The sequence below is a fragment of the Bos taurus genome, chromosome 10 (genome assembly GCF_002263795.3).
Source record: "Bos taurus isolate L1 Dominette 01449 registration number 42190680 breed Hereford chromosome 10, ARS-UCD2.0, whole genome shotgun sequence".
In the NCBI taxonomy this organism is placed as follows: Eukaryota; Metazoa; Chordata; class Mammalia; order Artiodactyla; family Bovidae; genus Bos; species Bos taurus.
Window position 1 is genome coordinate 34048828 of NC_037337.1, and position 19271 is coordinate 34068098.

General features: G+C 39.1%; 1 protein-coding gene and 1 non-coding gene across 2 annotated transcripts in view; one reads left to right on the top strand and one right to left on the bottom strand.

Moving 5' to 3' along the window:
* Positions 1-2027: 2027 nt before the first annotated feature.
* Positions 2028-2134, bottom strand: LOC112448648 (U6 spliceosomal RNA). Its single transcript, XR_003037022.1, has one exon. It is a non-coding gene; the product is annotated as a U6 spliceosomal RNA (small nuclear RNA).
* A 9142-nt stretch (positions 2135-11276) lies between these two features.
* FAM98B (family with sequence similarity 98 member B) overlaps positions 11277-19271 on the top strand; it is a 33264-nt gene continuing 25269 nt past the window's right edge. Inside the window, exons 1-2 of the mRNA XM_024997962.2 lie at positions 11277-11378; positions 18575-18720. Of these exons, the coding sequence (XP_024853730.1) occupies positions 11308-11378; positions 18575-18720 (217 nt within the window). The 5' untranslated portion in view covers positions 11277-11307. The remainder of the gene's footprint in view (positions 11379-18574; positions 18721-19271) is intronic.

Below are 19271 nucleotides of genomic sequence, written 5' to 3' on the forward strand. Positions count from 1 at the left end.
CCATTTCTTATAAGCAAGACTCCAGCCTCTAAGACCTTCTTGTGAATTCGATTCAAACAGTTGCTAATCAAGGGAGGAGTAGCCACAAAACTGCCAGAGGCAAGATTAAAGGGATCAGAGAAACTCAGAGACCCCCACCACCTAAAACCCTAGTGAAGTGAAGTCACTCAGTCGTGTCCGACTCTTTGCAACCCCATGGACTGTAGCCTACCAGGCTCCTCTGTCCATGGGATTTTCCAGGCCAGAGTACTGGAGTGGGTTGCCATTTCCTTCTCCAAAACCTAAAACCCTACACACACCCTAATCTTGTTAGCAAACCCACCCACCCTATTGAAATTTTGCAGAAGAAAGAAGAATGCAAGACTGTTACTTCTTTGATCCTTATGACATACCCCTGCCTAACTATATGTTAACTGTCGTTCAGTTGGACTCTTTGCAACCCCAAGGGCCACAGCACACCAGGCCTCCCTGTCCCTCACCATCTCTTGGGAGTTTGCCAAGTTCATGTCCATTGCATTGATGCCTTGTTGTGGCGAAGGGGCTTGCATAACTCAATGAAGCTCTGAGCCATGCTGTGCAGGGCCACCCAAGACAAACGGGTCATAGCAGAGAGTTCTGACAAAACCTGATCCTCTGGAGGAGGGAATGTCAAACCACCCCAGTACACTTGCCATAAGATCCTCATGACCTGTATAAAATGCCTGACTATATAGCCTCTCTCTATTCCAGGGATTGGAAGTGGGGGTTGCACAGTTCTTGAGTTGCTAGCTACTTTGTTCTTCCTTTTCCTGGCAAAGAAAAAAAGCCACTCTTTCCTTCTTCATAACTCTGTCACCGTATTTCTGTACATAGAGAGCCAAGATTTTGGCAGCAATGACATCTCCAGAGATTTTTGTCTGCATCTACTGGGGCAGAGAGGTTGGCGGCAGCAGTAGGTACAGGTGCCATTTTAAAAGGGGCTATTTGTTGACATTCCCCTTCTAATATTTCTTTAGTTGGCGTGCTGCTGCTGCTAGTGCTGCTAAGTCGCTTCAGTCGTGTCTGACTCTGTGCGACCCCATATATGGCAGCCTACCAGGCTCCCCCATCCCTGGGATTCTCCAGGCAAGAGTACTGGAGTGGGGTGCCATTGCCTTCTCCACCTTAGTTGGTGTAAAGAAATGCAACCAAAAAAAAAAAAGAAATGCAACCAATTTCTGAATGTTGCTGAATTAATTTATTAGATCTAGTAGTTTGTATGTGGAGTCCTTATGATTTTCTATATATAGTATCATGTCATCTGCCTATAGTGACAGTTTTACTTCTTCTCTTCCAATTTGGATACATTTTATTTCTTTTTTTAATTTATTTTTTTTATTGAAGGATAATTGCTTTATAGAATTTTGTTGTTTTCTGTCAGACCTCAACATGAATCAGCCATAGGTATACATATACCCCCTCTCTTTTGAATCTCCCTCCCCAGCCCACCCCTCTAGGTTGATACAGAGCACCTATTTGAGTTTCCCGAAAGTGAAAGTGAGTGAAGTGAAGTCGCTCAGTCGTGTCTGACTCTCTGCGCCCCCATGGACTGTAGTCTACCACACTCCTCCGTTCATGGGATTTTCCAGGCAAGGGTACTGGAGTGGGTTGCCATTTCCTTCTCCAGAGCATCTTCCAGACCCAGGGATCGAACCCAGGTCTCCCATATTGAAGGCAGACACTTTACCATCTGAGCCACCAGGGAAGTTGAGACATACAGCAAATTCCCGTTGGCTATCTATTTTACATACAGTAATGTAAGTTTCCATGTTTCTCTCTCCATACATCTCATCCTCTCCTCCCCTCTCCCCATGGCCATAAGTCTGTTCTCTATGTTTGTTTCTCCATTGCTGCCCTGTAAATAAATTCTTGATAACCATTTTTCTAGATTCCGTATATGTGCGTTAGAATACGATATTTATCTTTCTCTTTCTGACTCACTTCACTCTGTATAATAGGTTCTAAGTTCATCCACCTCATCAGAACTGACTCAAATGTGTTCCTTTTTAAAAAATATGGAACGCTTCATGAATTTGCATGTCATCCTTGCACAGGGGCCATGCTAATCTTCTCTGTATTGTTCCAATTTTAGTATATGTGCTGCCGAAGCAAGCACCATTTTATTTCTTTTTTATGTCTGATTGCCTTACTATTTTGAATAGAAGTGGTAATAGTGCACATCCTTTGTCCCAGATTTTAGTGGGAAGACTTTTAGCATTGAATATTATATTGGATGTGGGTTTGTCATAAATGGCTTTCATATGTTGAGATATATTCCTTCTATACCCACTTTGGTAGGAGTCTTTATCATGACTCGATGTCAAATTTTGTCGAATGCTTTTTCTGCATCTCCTAAGACAATCATGTGTTTTTGACTTTGGTTGCTGTGGTGTGTTACATTGACTGATTTGCCTATGTTGAGCCTTCCTCGTGAACTTGGGATGACTCTTACTTGGTCATGGTGTATGATTTTTTTTATGTGTTGTTGGATTTGGTTTACTAATGTTTTGTTGAGAGTTTTTGCATCTATATTCATCAAAAAAATAGGCCTACACTTTTTTTACTTGGCAATATCTTTGTCTGGTTTTGGTATCAGGGTGTTGGTGGCTTCATAGAATGTCTTTGGGAGTATTCTCTCTTCTCTAATCTTTTGGACGAGTTTGAGAAGGATCAGTATAGGTTCCTCTTTGTATGTTTGGTAAAATTCACCATGAAGCTATCTGGGTCCGGACTTCTGTTTGTAGGGAGTTTTTCTTTTAAGTTATAGGTTTCATTTTTAATTATTAGTCTATTCAAATTACCTATTTCTTGTTTTAATTTTGGTGGTTTGTATGTTTTTAGAAAGTTGTCTATTTCTTCTATTTTATCAAATCTGTTGGCATGTTTTGGCATACTGTCAGTTGAGATTTATCCTTTTTCATATTTTATTTTATTTATTTGATTTCTGTTTCCTTCTTGCTGAGCCTGGCCAGAGGTTTGTCAATTTTGCTTACCCTTTCAAAGAGCCAGCTCTTAGTTTTATTGATTTTTGTTTTCTATTGTTTTTTAATTTCTATTTCTTTATCTCCTCCCTGATCTTTATTAATTTTTATTTCCTTTTTCTGACTTTAGTTTTGTTTGTTCTTTTTTCTAATTCTTTTAGGTTGTATGTTAAGTTTTTTATTTTTTCTTACTTTCTGAGGAAGGCCTATATTACTATGAACTCCTAAGCTTTAATTCTAAGAACTTTTTTTGATACATCCCATAGATTTTCTATGGTTGTGTTTTCATTGTCATTTGTCTCCAGGTATTTTTTGATTTCTTTTTGATGTCCTTGTTGACCCATTGGTCTTTTAGTAGCATTTTGTTTAGGACCTATGTAATTGGGTTTTTTTCTCATTTCTTTTCCTGTGATTGATTCCTAGTTTCATGCCATTGTGGCCAGAGAAAATGTTTGAAATAATTTCTATCCTCTTACATTTTTTGAGGTTAGTTTGGTGCCCTAGTATGGGGTCAATGGCACCCCACTCCAGTACTCTTGCCTGGAAAATCCCATGGATGGAGGAGCCTGGTAGGCTGCAGTCCATGGGGTCGCGAAGAGTTGGACATGACTAAGCGACTTCACTTTCACTTGTCACTTTCATGCATTGGAGAAGGAAATGGCAACCCACTCCAGTGTTCTTGCCTGGAGAATCCCAGGGACAGGGGAGCCTGGTGGGCTGCCATCTATGAGGTCACATAGAGTCGGACATGACTGAAGTGACTTAGCAGCAGCAGCATGGGGTCAATCCTAGGGAATATTCCATGTACACTTGAAAGAATGTGTATTATGGGCTTTTTTTTTCGGGGCAGGGGGTGTAGTATCCTGAAAATGTCAACTAAATCAAACTGTTCTATTGTATCATTTAGGATCTGTATTGCCATATTGATTTTCTTTCTAGAAGATCTATCCAGTGGTGTGTTAAAGTCTCCTGCTATATTCCCATCAGTTTCTCCCTTTGTGTATTTAATATTTATTTTATAAGTTTGCATTCTCCCATATTAGGTACATATATGTTGATGCCAAAGAAACTTTAAAAAAAATGTATTTTCTACTTAGTATACCTTTCACAATATCCAGTGATTATAGCTTCCACTTCACCAGGCAAATCATGAAAGCTTTAACAAAAATCTTGCAAACTTCCTGAAATTATAACTGTTCCTATCACCTTCAATCATCAGACAAGGCCAGTGGAACTAATAAAAAAACTGCACTCAAGCAGAAGAATTAATTACATGAGATTGAATGAATTGATAAATATGGTTATAATTTTTTATGATATGGTCTAAAATATTACTAATTTTTAATCATTTTTTTCCCAGATACAAGGAAAATTTTTTTTAAACTTAAAACAATTTAGTAAATTAAAACCTTGTAAGCAGAATTGAAACATTTTTCTTTTTCTCCCTGATTTCTCCAAAATTCAGAACTCTCAAACTAAGCCCTTTTCCTGAAGCTAAATGACTTGATATAAACTTCAGAGAACTTGCCACAGCTCATATTTAAACAGTCCTTATGAGCCACTTCAGAAAGTTTACTTGAACACCTGATGACATCATTAGCGGCATTTCAAACTGCAAAGGAAGCTTTCACTCTGACATCTAGAAATCTTAATTGACTGTCTCTTGGACCCAGAAACTGGTTTATAAGTTGCTCCAATTATGAACCTTTGTTTTTCTTTTATTTCCAGGAAAGTGCCTCTTGTTAAATACCTGACTGTTTGCACCATGGGCCTAGTTTTGGGAGCCCAGTTATTCATCACCTCCTACAGTGAGATGTAGTCCTTAGTTGTTCAGTCATGTCAGACTTTTTTACAACTCTCTGGACCACCAAGCTCCTCTGTCAGTGAGATTTTCCAGGCAAGAATACTGCAGTGTGGGAGTGTGTTGCCATTTCCTCCTCTAGAAAATGAGAGGTAACTATTTAACTAAACTGACCTATTCTCAGAACTAAAAACTGGTTCAGACAAATGGAGGGCTCTTCTAAACCATTGTTTCTTCACAGTTACCAGCTCAGCTTTTAATATGTCAAACTTTTAGAAATGTTTTAGAAGATGGCGCTATTGTGGACCTAAGTGAAAGTGAAAGTCGCTCAGTTCAGTTCAGTTGCTCAGTTGTGTCTGACTCTTTGTGACCCCATGAACTGCAGAACGCCAGGCCTCCCTGTCCATCGCCAACTCCCAGAGTCCACCCAAACCCATGTCCATCGAGTCAATGATGCCATCCAAACATCTCATCCTCTGTTGTCGCCTTCTCTTCCTGCCTTCAATCTTTCCCAGCATCAGGGTCTTTTCCAATGAGTCAGCTCTTTGCATCAGGTGGCCAAAGTATTGGAGTTTCAGCTTCATCAGTTCTTCCAATGAACATCCAGGACTGATTTCCTTTAGGATGGACTGGTTGGATCTCCTTGCACTCCAAGGGACTCTCAAGAGTCTTCTCCAACACCACAGTTCAAAAGCATCAATTCTTCGGTGCTCAGCCTTCTTCACAGTCCAACTCTCACATCCATACATGACCAATGGAAAAACCATAGCCTTGACTAGACGGACCTTTGTTGACAAAGTAATGTCTCTGCATTTTAATATGCTGTCTAGGTTGGTCATAACTTTCCTTCCAAGGAGTAAGCGTCTTTTAATTTCATGGCTGCAATCACCATCTGCAGTGATTTTGGAGCCCCAAAAAAGAAAGTCAGCCACTGTTTCCCATCCATTTGCCATGAAGTGATGGGACCGGATGCCATGATCTTTGTTTTCTGAATGTTGAGCTTTAAGCCAACTTTTTCACTCTCCTTTTTCACTTTCATCAAGAGGCTCTTTAGTTCTTTTTCACTTTCTGCCATAAGGGTGGTGTCATCTGCATATCTGAGGTTATTGATATTTCTCCCAGCCATCTTGATTCCAGCTTGTGCTTCTTTCAGCCCAGCGTTTCTCATGATGTACTCTGCATAGAAGTTAAATAAGCAGGGTGACAATATACAGCCTTGATGTACTCCTTTTCCTATTTGGAACCAGTCTGTTGTTCCATGTCCAGTTCTAACTGTTGCTTCCTGACCTGCATATAGGTTTCTCAAGAGGCAGGTCAGGTGGTCTGGTATTCCCATCTCTTTCAGAATTTTCCACAGTTTATTGTGATCCACACAGTCAAAGGCTTTGGCATAGTCGATAAAGCAGAAATAGATGTTTTTCTGGAACTCTCTTGCCTTTGTGATCAGCCAGCAGATGTTGGCAATTTGATCTCTGGTTCCTCTGCCTTTTCTAAAACCAGCTTGAACATCTGGAAGTTCATGGTTCATGTATTGTTGAAGCCTGGCTTGGAGAATTTTAAGCATCACTTTACTAGCATGTGAGAGTTGTGTCCAGCTCTTTGTGATCCCATAGATTGTCCATGGAATTTTCCAGGGCAGAATACTGGAGTGGGTAGCCTTTCCCTTCTCCAGGGGATCTTCCAAACCCAGGGATCAAACCCAGGTCTCTCCCACATTGTAGGTAGATTCTTTACCAGCTGAGCCACAAGGGAAGCCCATAAGTAGGCTACCCCAAAATATGCCTCAATGGCATATTGATTATTTTGAATTAAAATTTTTTAACAAACAGCCAATGCAAGAGGGCCACTCTCATCCTCCTTTCTGTCTCCCTGAAAGCAGGAAATAAATCTGCCACGTGAAAGGTACACCCCACATCTGGAAGTAGAAGGACACTCCTATTTCCAGAGATAGAAAATTCAGGCCAAGAAGCCTATATAAACAAATATTATATCTTTAAATTACTTTCCCAAGCCCAAACTCTGTTAAATGTGATCAGTTGTAATTTTGGTTACTGTAACCAAGTTTCTTTATTGATTCTTTTGTAACCAGATGTTTAACCATGCCTTTTAAGCCTTGTAATTTATGGACAGTTATATTGTATTCTGATGCTGTTGCAAAAGTGCTTCATCTTCAAAACAATTCATAGGAAGACTATAGAAGCAGTTACAATAGTTCTGCATAAAAAGGATGTTTATGCAAGGATTCCAGCCCATACGGACTTAACACAAGGAGCTGTTCTGCTCTTGGGGCCTGTAAAGCAGGTATCCAGAGGTTTTTACTCCCTGATAGGTCGGGTCAATGCCCCTGCTTAGCCTTGAAGCAGCTATAGGAGACACCGTCTGTCACCTCTCTGTTTCCCATACAATTATGGGAGTAAAATCTCTGAAGAGGGAACGAGACAAGGGAACAGGGTAGGGCAAAACCATTAAGAGAATGATACAACTATTGAGAATATGACAAAAACTGGTTAAAACCAATTAGGTCCAAGATGGCAGAAGAATCGCCTTCTGTAGACCTTGAGCCTCATCATACACTCACTGTAATATGTTAGCTAAATGACACACCACAGGCACCATGACAGTTCTGAGGCTGACCACGAAAGACCAAGAGGTGAGTGGTGGCCAAATTCCTGGAAATTTCCACCCCTTCCTTCAAATAGTTGGAATAATCCTCCCTCTTATCAGCCTATGAAATTACTCACCCCATAAAAACTAACCACCCTCCACACCTTGGGGCTCCTTGCTTTCTGAGGTGGCCCACACTTACAGAGTGTGGTGTCTCCTAGGGCCGCTCTCACCTTTTGAAAGAGACTTCGCTCTGTCTATGGAATGTGTCTCTCTCTAAATATGCCTGGTTTCCCACTTAGAGCAGCCTTGCCTGCCCACTGGTATCCTTCACAAGTGTCCTGTATTAATAAGTCTACTCTTTGTCTAGAACTTTGGCTCTCACAGAATTCCTTCTGTGTTGTAACACAAAAACCCTGAGCTTTATTAAGTCCTGAGACCAGGTGTGTGATTTCAGCTGAGATTGTGGGTTCAAGTCATCTGAAGTGTGACTGTGTTCAAGTCCCAAAATGAGGTGTGTGGTTTCAATTACATCCCCAAGGGATCATCTAACTTTGATGGTAATCAAAACAAAACCTGCTTGAGACCATATCCCTGAGATCTGTGTGCTCAAATGGGACCCCAGCCTGGAATGTACTCTTTTTGTCCCTCTTCCTTGCAATGCAAATTTCCTGGACCAAATCCATCCCAGCCCTGAGGAACTCAATGGATCTGGAGCAGGTTATTAGCTATTTTGGCAATGAAAGGACCTAACAAGAATAAAATGGATCATCAGTGCTTTCTAAAGGAAAGAATTCAATGATAACATATTTAAGATCAATTAAAAATTAAATGGGGTAACTGGGGTTTTGTCATCCAAAATGGAGCTTGATGGCCATTGTGGATGTGTTTTCAGACATGTTCCTGCATTACTGAGAACTTGAATTTTCTGATCTGTGTCACAGTCAAGGATACCACCAACCATTTTCAAAGCAGTATCTGCCAGCAGCTGCCAGCTGCAACCTTCTGGTCTCAAAATCTTTCCCTGAAACTGTGCAGCTATTTTGGATACCAACTAACCTTGCTTAACAAGCATTCTTCTTGCCAACTCCAATCCTACTTCCTGAAAAACGACTTCTATAACTTGGTGGTCTTTGCCTACATAAGCCTCCCCTTTTTTGTGGTAGTCAGGTGTGAACACAATTCAAGTGCTTCTTGCATCTGTGTCTCCCAGGCTATGGTCCTCTGCTTGGCTTGAATAAAATGCTCTTCCATTCCTTAAAATAGATCGTTTCTTGATTTTTGTGTTGACGATAGCATGAGGTAGAGGCCATGATTCGGATATCCCATTGGTCCAGCACCATGTATTGAAGAGGCCTGAACTACAGCGGTGGCTTTGTCACACTCAAGTGGCTGTGTAAGTGCAGCCATCTTTTCATGAGAGGAACTGGTCTATAAATTCTTTTTAATAATGTTCGTATTGATTTTTTAAAAGATAATGTTGTCCTCAGAAAAAGCATTGCAAAATACTCCATGTTTTTCTAGTCTCTGGAAAAATTTATATAAGATTGGTGTTATTTCTTTTTTAAGTATTTGGAAAAATCAGGAAAACGCTTTGGGCTTGGAGCATTTTTTGTTGGTGGTTTTTAATTTGTCATTCTTTAACAGATATAAACTATTCATTTAAAAAAATTCCCTTGTATCATTTTTGTTAAACAGTGTTTCTCAAGGAATTTATCAACTTTAAATTTTCAAATTTATTGGCATGAAATTATTCATAACATCCTTTAACCATCTCATAACTGATGATGAAGTACCTGTGTCCTCTTTTTCATTCCTAATAATGGTTGTTTGCTTCTTCTTTTGTATTTATTTATTTTTTCCTGATCAGCTTGGCTAAAGGTTTGTCAATACCTTTAGTCTGCAAAAAGACTCAAATTTATCTTCATTCTTTATTGTATTTTCTCTCACTTCTGTTTCTTTGGATATAATTGTTTTGCTTTTCACCTTGCAATTGATGCTTAGATAATTAATTTTCAATCTTTTGAAATTGAAAAATCTTCTAATATGTGCATTTAACGTTATATATTTTCTTTTAAGTATGGGTCTATCTGCATCCTTCACATGGTATTTTTATGGTTATTCAGTTCAAAAATATTTTCTCATATCCATTTTTTTCTAGTTTAATTCCTAGTTTAATCTGATTATTCAGAAGTAGTGCATTGCTTAAATTCTGAGCATTAAATGTTGGGGATTTTTAAAAATTTTCTTTTTTTATTGATTCACTGTTTAATTCTAATGTAAGAGAACATACTTTTTATGATTTCGGTCTTTTATTAAAAAAAAGTATTTATGACTGCATCTGGTCTCGATTGACTTCCCTAGTGGCTCAGCAGTAAAGAATCCTCCTGTGATGCAGGAGATGTGAGTTCGATTCTTGGGTCAGGAAGATCACCTGCAGAAGGAAATGGCAGCCCACTCCAGTATTCTTGCCTGGAAAATTCCATGGACAGAGGAGCCTGGTGGGCTACAGTCCATAGGGTTGCAAAGAGTCGGATGCTACTGAGCACGCATGGTGGTCTTGGTTGTGGCACAAGGTCTCTCTCTAGGTGCCAAGGCTCAGTAGTTGTGTGGACTTAGTTACTGGGTGGCATGTGGGATCTTAGTTCCTGACCAGGGATCAAACTGCTTCCCCTGCATTGGAAGGCAGATTCTTAACCACTAACCTGCAAATAATTTTATACTTAAACCTGGGTATATGGTAGAGGAGTCATTATTTTTTATAATTTATTTTTAATTGAAGGGTAATTATAATACTGTGTTGGTTTCTGCCATACATCAACATGGATCAACCATAGGTACACATATATCCCCTCCCTATTGAGCCTTCCTTCCACCTTCCACCCCATCCCACCCCTTCAGGTTGTCACAGAGGAAGAGTCATTATTATGGGTAAACTTCTCTCTGGGTTTTACAAATTTATTGGCAAGCTCTTTATTAGTAACAATGATTAGGTAGGTGAGAACATAACTGACTTCAGTGGACTAGGGCCAAGGATGTTATACCATTCTGTAAGGCTTGGGATAGTCCTTTAAAAGGATAAATTGTTGTGTGTTTATTTGGATATTTATTTGGGAGATACAGCTGTTAATGATTTTATGCTCTATGCTGACTCTCTCTTATGAGCCTTAAACTATTTTTGTATCCTTTAGATAGACACTGAATTCTCCATAAATAGTATACAGAGGGAATACTGTTTGTTTTTTAGTTGTGACCTATGGGCTCTAGTTCCCTGACCAGGGATTGAAGCCGGGCTCCCTGCATTAAGGGCAGGGAGTCTTAGTCACTGGACCACCAGGGAAGTCTCACACTCACCTATATATTTTCAGCTGTGCAACACATAGTCTGCATGTGTTGAAGAGGATTCTACAGATAGATGCAAGTATCTGATCATTTCTTTGATCTATGTTACATAATGAAACAACATTTTGTCATATATCTCCTTGTCTTTATTTCTTCTTTAAGTTGGAGCTTTATTGTGTATTTGAGTTAAAAATTATTTGTGTAGGCACATGATATTCCGTACAATTTTAGCTCAAGGTAATATTTTATTTCAGAATTTTTTATAAAAAGAGGGCAGGAATCTGATCCGTCAAAAACAACTTGGGTAGAATAACGATGTTTGATAAGACACAACTCAAGCCTTTTTATTACTACTATTTGTTGTTGATATCATTTTAAAAAGCTATTATAGTATGTGTATATAAAGTCGTTTTAGGCAGAACAGCCAACTGTCTGCAGGTCAGGAACGTTTGTATACCCTTCCTAGGCAGTTCAGGTTGAGATCCGGCCGGAACCTTGGGACCGCGGCACCGGTTTCCGGCGGGCTCCTTAGAGTGTGGAACAGCCTCGGGCCGAAGGACCATGAGAGGGCCGGATCCGGGTCCCGAACCTACGATGGAGGGGGACGTGCTGGACACACTAGAGGCGCTGGGGTGAGTAGTCCTGGGATCGCCTTTCCCTGGAAAACGTAAGCTGTCTCTCCCCGTGGACGCCGCAGTCTCCCCTATGTGGGCCTCCCGATGGGCTCCTGAGGCTTTGTGCAGGCCTCCTTCCCTGCCTCACTGCCTCCGGCGCCGACGGAGTTAAGAGGGAGGCGGGAGAGAAATCCGTTTGGGGGGTGGAGCAGGCCTGAAAAGCTAGGGCGCGTGGCCCCCTTTCCCGAACTCCTTGTTTCGAAACTCAGCAACGGGGACCCACGGCGAAGGCGCGGAGGGGCCTGGCTGGCAGCATCCCTGTGGGAGAAAGTGTCGCTGCCCCGCGGGGGGTATTTTTGAGAGGCTCTGGAAGTCTAGAGTGCAGCTGTTGTCTCCTGCCTCGTACAACAAGTGGCTTAATTAGGGCCCCGGGGCAAATCACTCCTGCTTCCTTGACCAGAGAAGGAGTTTTAATTCAGTGTGAATCCATCCATCCAACCGTTTCTTCCATTCATTAACAACATATTAATTAATTTGATGTTAACCTGTAGTCACTAATGTGTATTTTACGTGCTGGGCCAAGGAAAAAGAGTTTTCTGAAACTCCTAGTAGCTTAACTAGTCGTGGAGTGTATAGTCTACTGGTGTTTGCAATTCAGAGTGGTGAGTGCTGTGAAAGCTCCTGGAATGATGTTAATACTTAAAGGCATGGGAATAAATGCATGCAAGATAGATTCTTCCTCGGCCATAATCCTGTTTTTCTTCACAGCCTTTATCCCTATTCCAGATTATCTTTTCCTGCACATTTGTTATTGTCTCTTGAACATCCACCCTCTCCACCCGCTAATACACAAAAATCAGCTCCAGGAGAACAGGTGCTTTACCTGTTTTGTTCCTCAGACCATCTTACAGTCAGGTCTGGTTCAATAAATAGTGGTTGAATGGATGGGTGAATGAATGAAGAAAGGTTCAAAGCACAGAGTGCACAGAGGTAGGCATAGGGCCAGGCAGTTGAGAGTCAAAAAAGGGAACTTGAAGTAGGCTGATACTGCTGGAGGGCAGAGAGCAAGGACCAGTGTTGAAGACTGGATTGATGAGATTTAGATGAGGAACAGGGCTTGCAGCACCTTTTAGGCCATGTTGTGGATTTTGTTCTTTGTCATAACAGAAGTGCAACATGATTAATAAACTTAAAAAGGGGAGTGTTTAGATGTCTAGTTTAAAAAGTTCTGTCAGCATGGTAGAGAATAGATTGGAGAATTTTTAGTAGTCTAGTCAAGAAGTGATGGTTACTTAGTGGCAGTAGATATAGAAAGAAGTACATTACTGGTCTTGGGCTCCCCAGGTGGCACCGTGGTAAAGAATCTGCCTGAATGCTGGAAACACAGGTTTGATCCCTGGGTCAGGAAAAAGTAGGAAATGGCAACACATTCCAGTATTCTTGCCTGGAAAGTTTCATGGACAGAGGAGCCAGACAGGCTACAATCCATGGGGTCTCAAAGAGTCTGCACGCCTGTACACATTACTGGTCTTAGTGATTAATTGGATTAGATACTAGAGCTGAAGGAGATGATGATATTGATGATTCACTGATAAGTATTTATTGAGCAATAAAATAAAATGATACACTTTGGAATCTCAGTTGGACAAGGAAGAAAGTGAAGACAGCCAGGAGCTAGTAAATACAGAGAATACAGAGGAACCATAGAAACAGAAGTAGAGATGGTATCAAGTGTGGTCAAAAGAGCAAGTTGGAAGGTAGAATAAGTAGGCTGTGGTCAGGGAGTGACTTGTTCAGATTAGTGATTTTGGATGTGATTTAGTTCCAAGTGATTATGTGCAGTGGCAAAGGTTGGAAAAGAGGCTGAGAACTCAGGGTATTGGAAAGGATATACATATGGATTTTGAAGAAACTCAGTATCACTGAAAAACAATAGGAATGGAGAGGAAACTGAGCACAGGGAATGTTGACGAGTGTCCAAGAGATTGATCAATGAAAACCGTGAGAGAAGAGTGTGGCACGTCTGATGGGCCTGAGCCCAGTGGAGAGAGCAGGAGATATGAGAAAATGGAGTCAATCAGAAAACAGGCAGAAGATCTAAGTAGACATTTCTCCAGAGAAGACATACACATGACCAAAAAGTACGTGAAAAAATGCTCAATGTTGTTAATTATTGGAGAAATGTAAAAGCTACAATGAAGTGTCACCTCACACTGGTCAGAATGGCCATCTTCAAAAAGTCTACAAGTAATAAATGCTGGGGAGGATGTGGAGAAAAGGGAACCCTCATACACTGTTGGTGGAAATGTAAATTGTTAAAGCCATTATGGAGAACAGTATGGAGGTTCCTTAAAAAATAGAACTTCCATATGATCCTGCATTCCCACTCCTGGGCACACATCTGGAGAAAACCATAATTTGAAAAGATATGTGAATTGCAGTGTTCATTGCAGCACTATTTATGATAGCCACGATAGGGAAGCAACCTAAATGTACATTGACAGAGGAAAGGGATAAAGATGTGGTGTATTTATACAGTGGAATATTACTCTGTATATTCTCTCTGTATATATACTCTGTATATAAAAGAGTGAAATAATGCCATTTACACAACATGGATGAACCTAGAAATTAAGTGAAATAAGCCAGTCAATGATAAATATCATACAGTATTGCTTATATGTGCAATCATATAAGTGATACAAAAATGAACTTACATACAAAACAGACCCACAGGATATAGAAAACAAACGTATGGTTGCCAAAGGGGAAAGATGTTGGGGGTAGGGATAAATTAGGAATTATATCTATAAACTAAACAGGGACCTACTGTATGGCACAGGGAACTATACTCAATATTTTATAAAAATCTATATGGGAAAAGAATCTGAATAGAAAGATATGTTTGTACATATAGCTGAATCACTTTGTTGTACGTCTAAAACTAACACAACATTGTAAAACAACTTTTCAATTTAAAAAAAGATGATAGGGAGCAGTGAGTGATATGGATGCTGTATTGGGAAGCAAGGAGCACAAAAACCCCACTGTTTGACGTTTGGGCACTTACGAGAGAAATACCCAAAGCTCGGAGTAGTGGTTATAAATCTTTCTGAGAAGACATTGACAGAATAGGAGAGTTGTTCTTTATGGATGGAACATAGCAGAAGAGTTTGGAAAATAGGAAGAAGTGGAGAGCTGAATCAGAGACAAGCCAGGAGGGTGAGTAAATGACGAGGGGAAAAAGGGGTCTCGTATTTTATATGTTGGCTTATGAAAATAGAAAAAAAAGTAATTTAGACCTTGACTCTGTCCTTTTGAAGATCTGCCAGTGGCCCTATTGGACTGAATTTGGTTCACCCAGCTTTAAGTAGTGTCAGATCAGCAACTATGGTTCCACTGTGTATGGCCCTGGCGGAGTCTAGGCATAGGGGAGTTGTCTCCAGTGTTTGGAATTAGAGTGGTACTTTCCTAATTGAACAATTGATAGAACAAACTGGGCATGATAATACGTCTCTTATAGGATATTATTATAATTAAATGTGTTAATATACATACAGCATGTAGCACTGGCCTAAGATTAGTTTATAAATGTTAGTTGCTATTATGAGTATGATAGTTATTAACTATTCATGTTAAATGCATTTATTTTTCTTTTTTACTTTTGCCTGTTTTAATGAGCTGAGGCATTAAGGATTGTGTATTCAAGATTTAGTATTTTGGGTGATTTAGTAAATTTTTGTTGAATTTTACAATTGGCATTTCAGTAAAAGTAACATCACCAATAATTAGTTAATTTTTTTTGAGAGCTCATGATTGTTGCTTTATTGCAGAAATGAAAGCAAGTAGGGAGAAACAAGATGTTTACTATGAAATCTGAATGAGAGGCTCTGTAAGTCATGGTAGAAAGGTAACACCAGGGGAACCCGTCTTGGTTAGAGGAACAGAGAGGTGGTCTAGTGCTAGCCGACTGCACTGCCTGGCCAGGTGATTCACTTTGTTTCCCTGTTAGTGTGGACAGAAGTTCGAGTTCACATGGAGCATTTTGGGTCAAATCTGGTTTTAAAACAATGTCATCACTTATCTTCTGATATTACCTTCTGTAGTATAGTGTTAGTTGCTCAGTTGTGTCTGACTTTGTGATCCCACGGATTGTAGCCCGCCAGGCTCCTCTGTCCATGGGGATCCTACAGGCAAGAATATTGAAGTGAGTTGCCATTTCCTTCTCCAGAGGATCTTTCCAACCCAGGGAGTGAACCCACGTCTCTTGTTCTGCTTCCTTGGCAGGCAGGTTCTTTACTACTAGAGCCACCTGGGAAGCCAGAATTAAGATAACATTAACTAAAAGCATTACTGTAAGGAGTGGATGATTGTAATATTCTTCTGGCCTGCTGCATAAGGCAGGTATCCTAACTTCATTAAGCCCTAATTTCTTATCTGCAAAATGGGGACTTGAAAAAACCCTTCCTAAGATATGACCAGAGAATTCAGAGAAAAAGAAATGCAAATGGCCTTTAAACGTATGAAAAGAGTACAGTCTTGCCATAAGAGAAATGTAAATTAAAACTATATTGAGATAACCATATGGTCAACTATCCAAATGTTTGGCAACTTGGGTGAGTTATGGGTAATGGATATTCTTGTATTTTAATTGTATAATCTTTGTATAGGAAAACTTTATAGTATCCAGCAAAGTTACATACCCATTTACCCTTTGATCCAACAATTGCACCTCTAGGAATCTATCCCAGATACACAGTGACAAAAATTTGCCCGATTTTTTTTTCTTTGCCTGATTTTTGATAATAGCAGAGCACTACAAAAAAACAAACTATCCTTCAGTGGGGGGATAGCAAATAAAATATGGTACATCCAGACAGTGGAGTACTATACAACCATAAATATGATTGAAGAGTATCTCTGATTTCTAATATATATATAGATATATGTGTGCATGTATATATGTTAAAAAAAGGAATCAAGCAGATAGTAGGCTGCCTTATATCTAAACAAATACATATTTGTGTGGGTGCATGCATGTATGGACTCCCAGGTGGCACAGTGGTAAAGAATCCACCTGCCAGTGCAGGAGCTGCAGGAGATGTGGGTTTGATCCCTGAGTCAGGAAAATCCCCTGGAGAAGGAAATGGTCACCTTCTTCAGTATTCTTGTCTGGAAATCCCATGGACAGAAGAGCCTGGTGGGCTACAGCCCATGGGGTAGCAAAGAGTCAGATGCAACTGAGTGACTAAGCACTCAGTGTGTGTGTGTGTATATATATACATATTTTAAAACATGGTTTGACACCCCAAATTAATACATGTGATTTCCTGTGAGGAAGGGAGGAAACAGAGCAGAGGGAAGAGCATTAAGTTTACAAGCAGGATTTGTCTGAACACACCATGTGTAGTTTTCGACATTGAAGCCATATAAACATTTTACATAATGATAAAGCAAACCTAGGATGAAATCAAAACATAAGACAAATCTCTTTTAAAAAAAGCAAAATGGAAAAAAATCTGTCAATATATTGTGTAGGATTTAATCACATGGAAAGAAATTGTTTTTCTATACACTGAAGAATTCTGTGGTGTTGGAGAAGACTCTGGAGAGTCCCTTGGACTGCAAGGAGATCCAACCAGTCCATCCTAAAGGAGATCAGTCCTGGGTGTTCATTGGAAGGACTGATGGTGAAGCTGAAACTCCAATACTTTGGCCACGTGATGCGAAGAGCTGACTCATTTGAAAAGACCCTGATGCTGGGAAAGATGGAGGGCAGGAGGAGAAGGGGACGAGAGAGGATGAGATGGTTGGGTGGCATCACTGACTCGATGGACATGAGTTTGGGTAAACTCCGGGAGTTGGTGATGGACAAGGAGGCCTGGAGTGCTCTGGTTCATGGGGTCGCAAAGAGTCAGACACGACTGAGCGACTGAACTGAACTGGAATGGATTCTAGAAATAAAAATATAAATTGTTTTCAGTAATTTTATTAGTAATAATGCTGTTTTTTTCTATTCTGAAACTATGTAATTTATATTTATTTTTACATTTGTTGTTGTTTAGTCACTGAGTTGTGTCCGACTCTTTGCAACCCTCATGAACTGTAGTCCACCAGCTCCTTTGTCCGTAGCATTTTTCAGGCAACAATGCTGGAGTGAATTGCTATACTAAGATTCTATAAATGTCATAAGAAACCAGAATTTTCATTGTAAGAGAAAAATAGATTAAAATGTAAAGCAAAATAAGTAAAAACCCTGTAATTCTAAATCTGAATTGAAAATAGCAGTGTGAACTCCTGATGTAATTTCTCTTAAAAAGGTACAGTTGCTGTGACTAACCTTTACTTCCAGATTATGTACTCTAAGTAAATACCATTGAAGAGAATCAGGGCTTCTTGGAGAAATGGCTGGTTGCAGGTAAAAGGCAAGAACATATTATCATAGAAATCAAGAAAAATATTCAAAGAATTCTGGGAACTAGTCAGAGAACTCATTGACTAACATGAACGGGCTCCCACTAATCAGAGATAGGACAATTTGATTATCAAATGAGAAATAACTGCAGTGGGTTAAAACCCAGCAAATGTGCTAAAACTTAAAAAGTTTGTAACATGGGAAAAAAAGCTCAGGTACACTAAGAACAATAAAAGAAAACTGATATCAAACTCAATGAAGATAATATGTAAAAGTGCTTTGAAAATTTAAGGTTCTATTCAAATACACTTTGTAGCAATGTTTAAAAGTATAAACTTATAAAAAATGGTTAAGAGTAAAATAATCTCATACGTCCTCTTTGGCTTTAAGTTTTTAAATTTAAAATTTGCATCCGTTCTCCTTTAATGGTTACTTTTTTCTTATTCCTGTAACTAATATAGTTATTACTCTGTTTGACTTTGTTATATGTAATATTTATCTTAAAATAGGTTGATAATTTTACTAAAAAACTTTAAAACAAAAAAATCAAATGTTAATTATGTAGAGCAGAAACAAGCAAACTATTTTTATAACAAACCAGATAGTAAAACTTTTAGGTTTTGCTGGCCATGCTTTCTCTGTCACAAATACAGGGAAACAGTCAGATACATGGATACATTTATTGTCTGTGTTCCAAGAATATTTTATTCACAAAGACAGGCAACAGACTTTGATTAAAAAGTATTACATGTATTAGGGTTTTGCTTATTGTTTTAATCTTTTATATTTTCTGTTTTAGGTATAAGGGACCACTGTTAGAAGAGCAAGCGCTTACAAAGGCAGCAGAGAGTGGACTGTCTTCACCTGAATTTTCAGAGCTCTGTGTTTGGTTAAGCTCTCAAATAAAATCACTGTGCAACTTGGAAGAAAGTATCACTTCAGCTGGTATTGCCATTTAGTTTTGTTTTTCTGTTTACTAGTAAAATTATATGATAGGTTATGATTTACAGTTTTATCTATAATGTGCTCACTGTACACAGAAAAGTCATTAATACAAAGAACTTCAGTATGTGATTTAAATATCTTTCAGTTTAATTTCATATTGATTAACCCAAAATTATTTCTTAAATTTATACAAAATTATAAATAATTATTGTTTATCTGCTGTCTTGAACTTAGTATTGAATTTGGTTATTATAAAGTTTAGCTTTTGAATACTTCTTTTTTGGAATTAAGATTTTTTTTTTTCCACGTAAAGTATATGTAATCCCTAATTTAAGTTATATTACCAAACCTATAACTCAGGACATGGATTCACATAGGCATACATTTATAAAAAATTCCTCTGCTAGTTTACAAGTTTTGTTTAATTCATTACTATTGGTAGCTGGAATTCTTGTGGGTCTTTGATAGAAAATAAAAATGTGTTGGGCATTTGCTAGAAGATAAAAGTAGCATTCCCTTCTGATGCTATTCTTACTTTTCAAATTATTTTT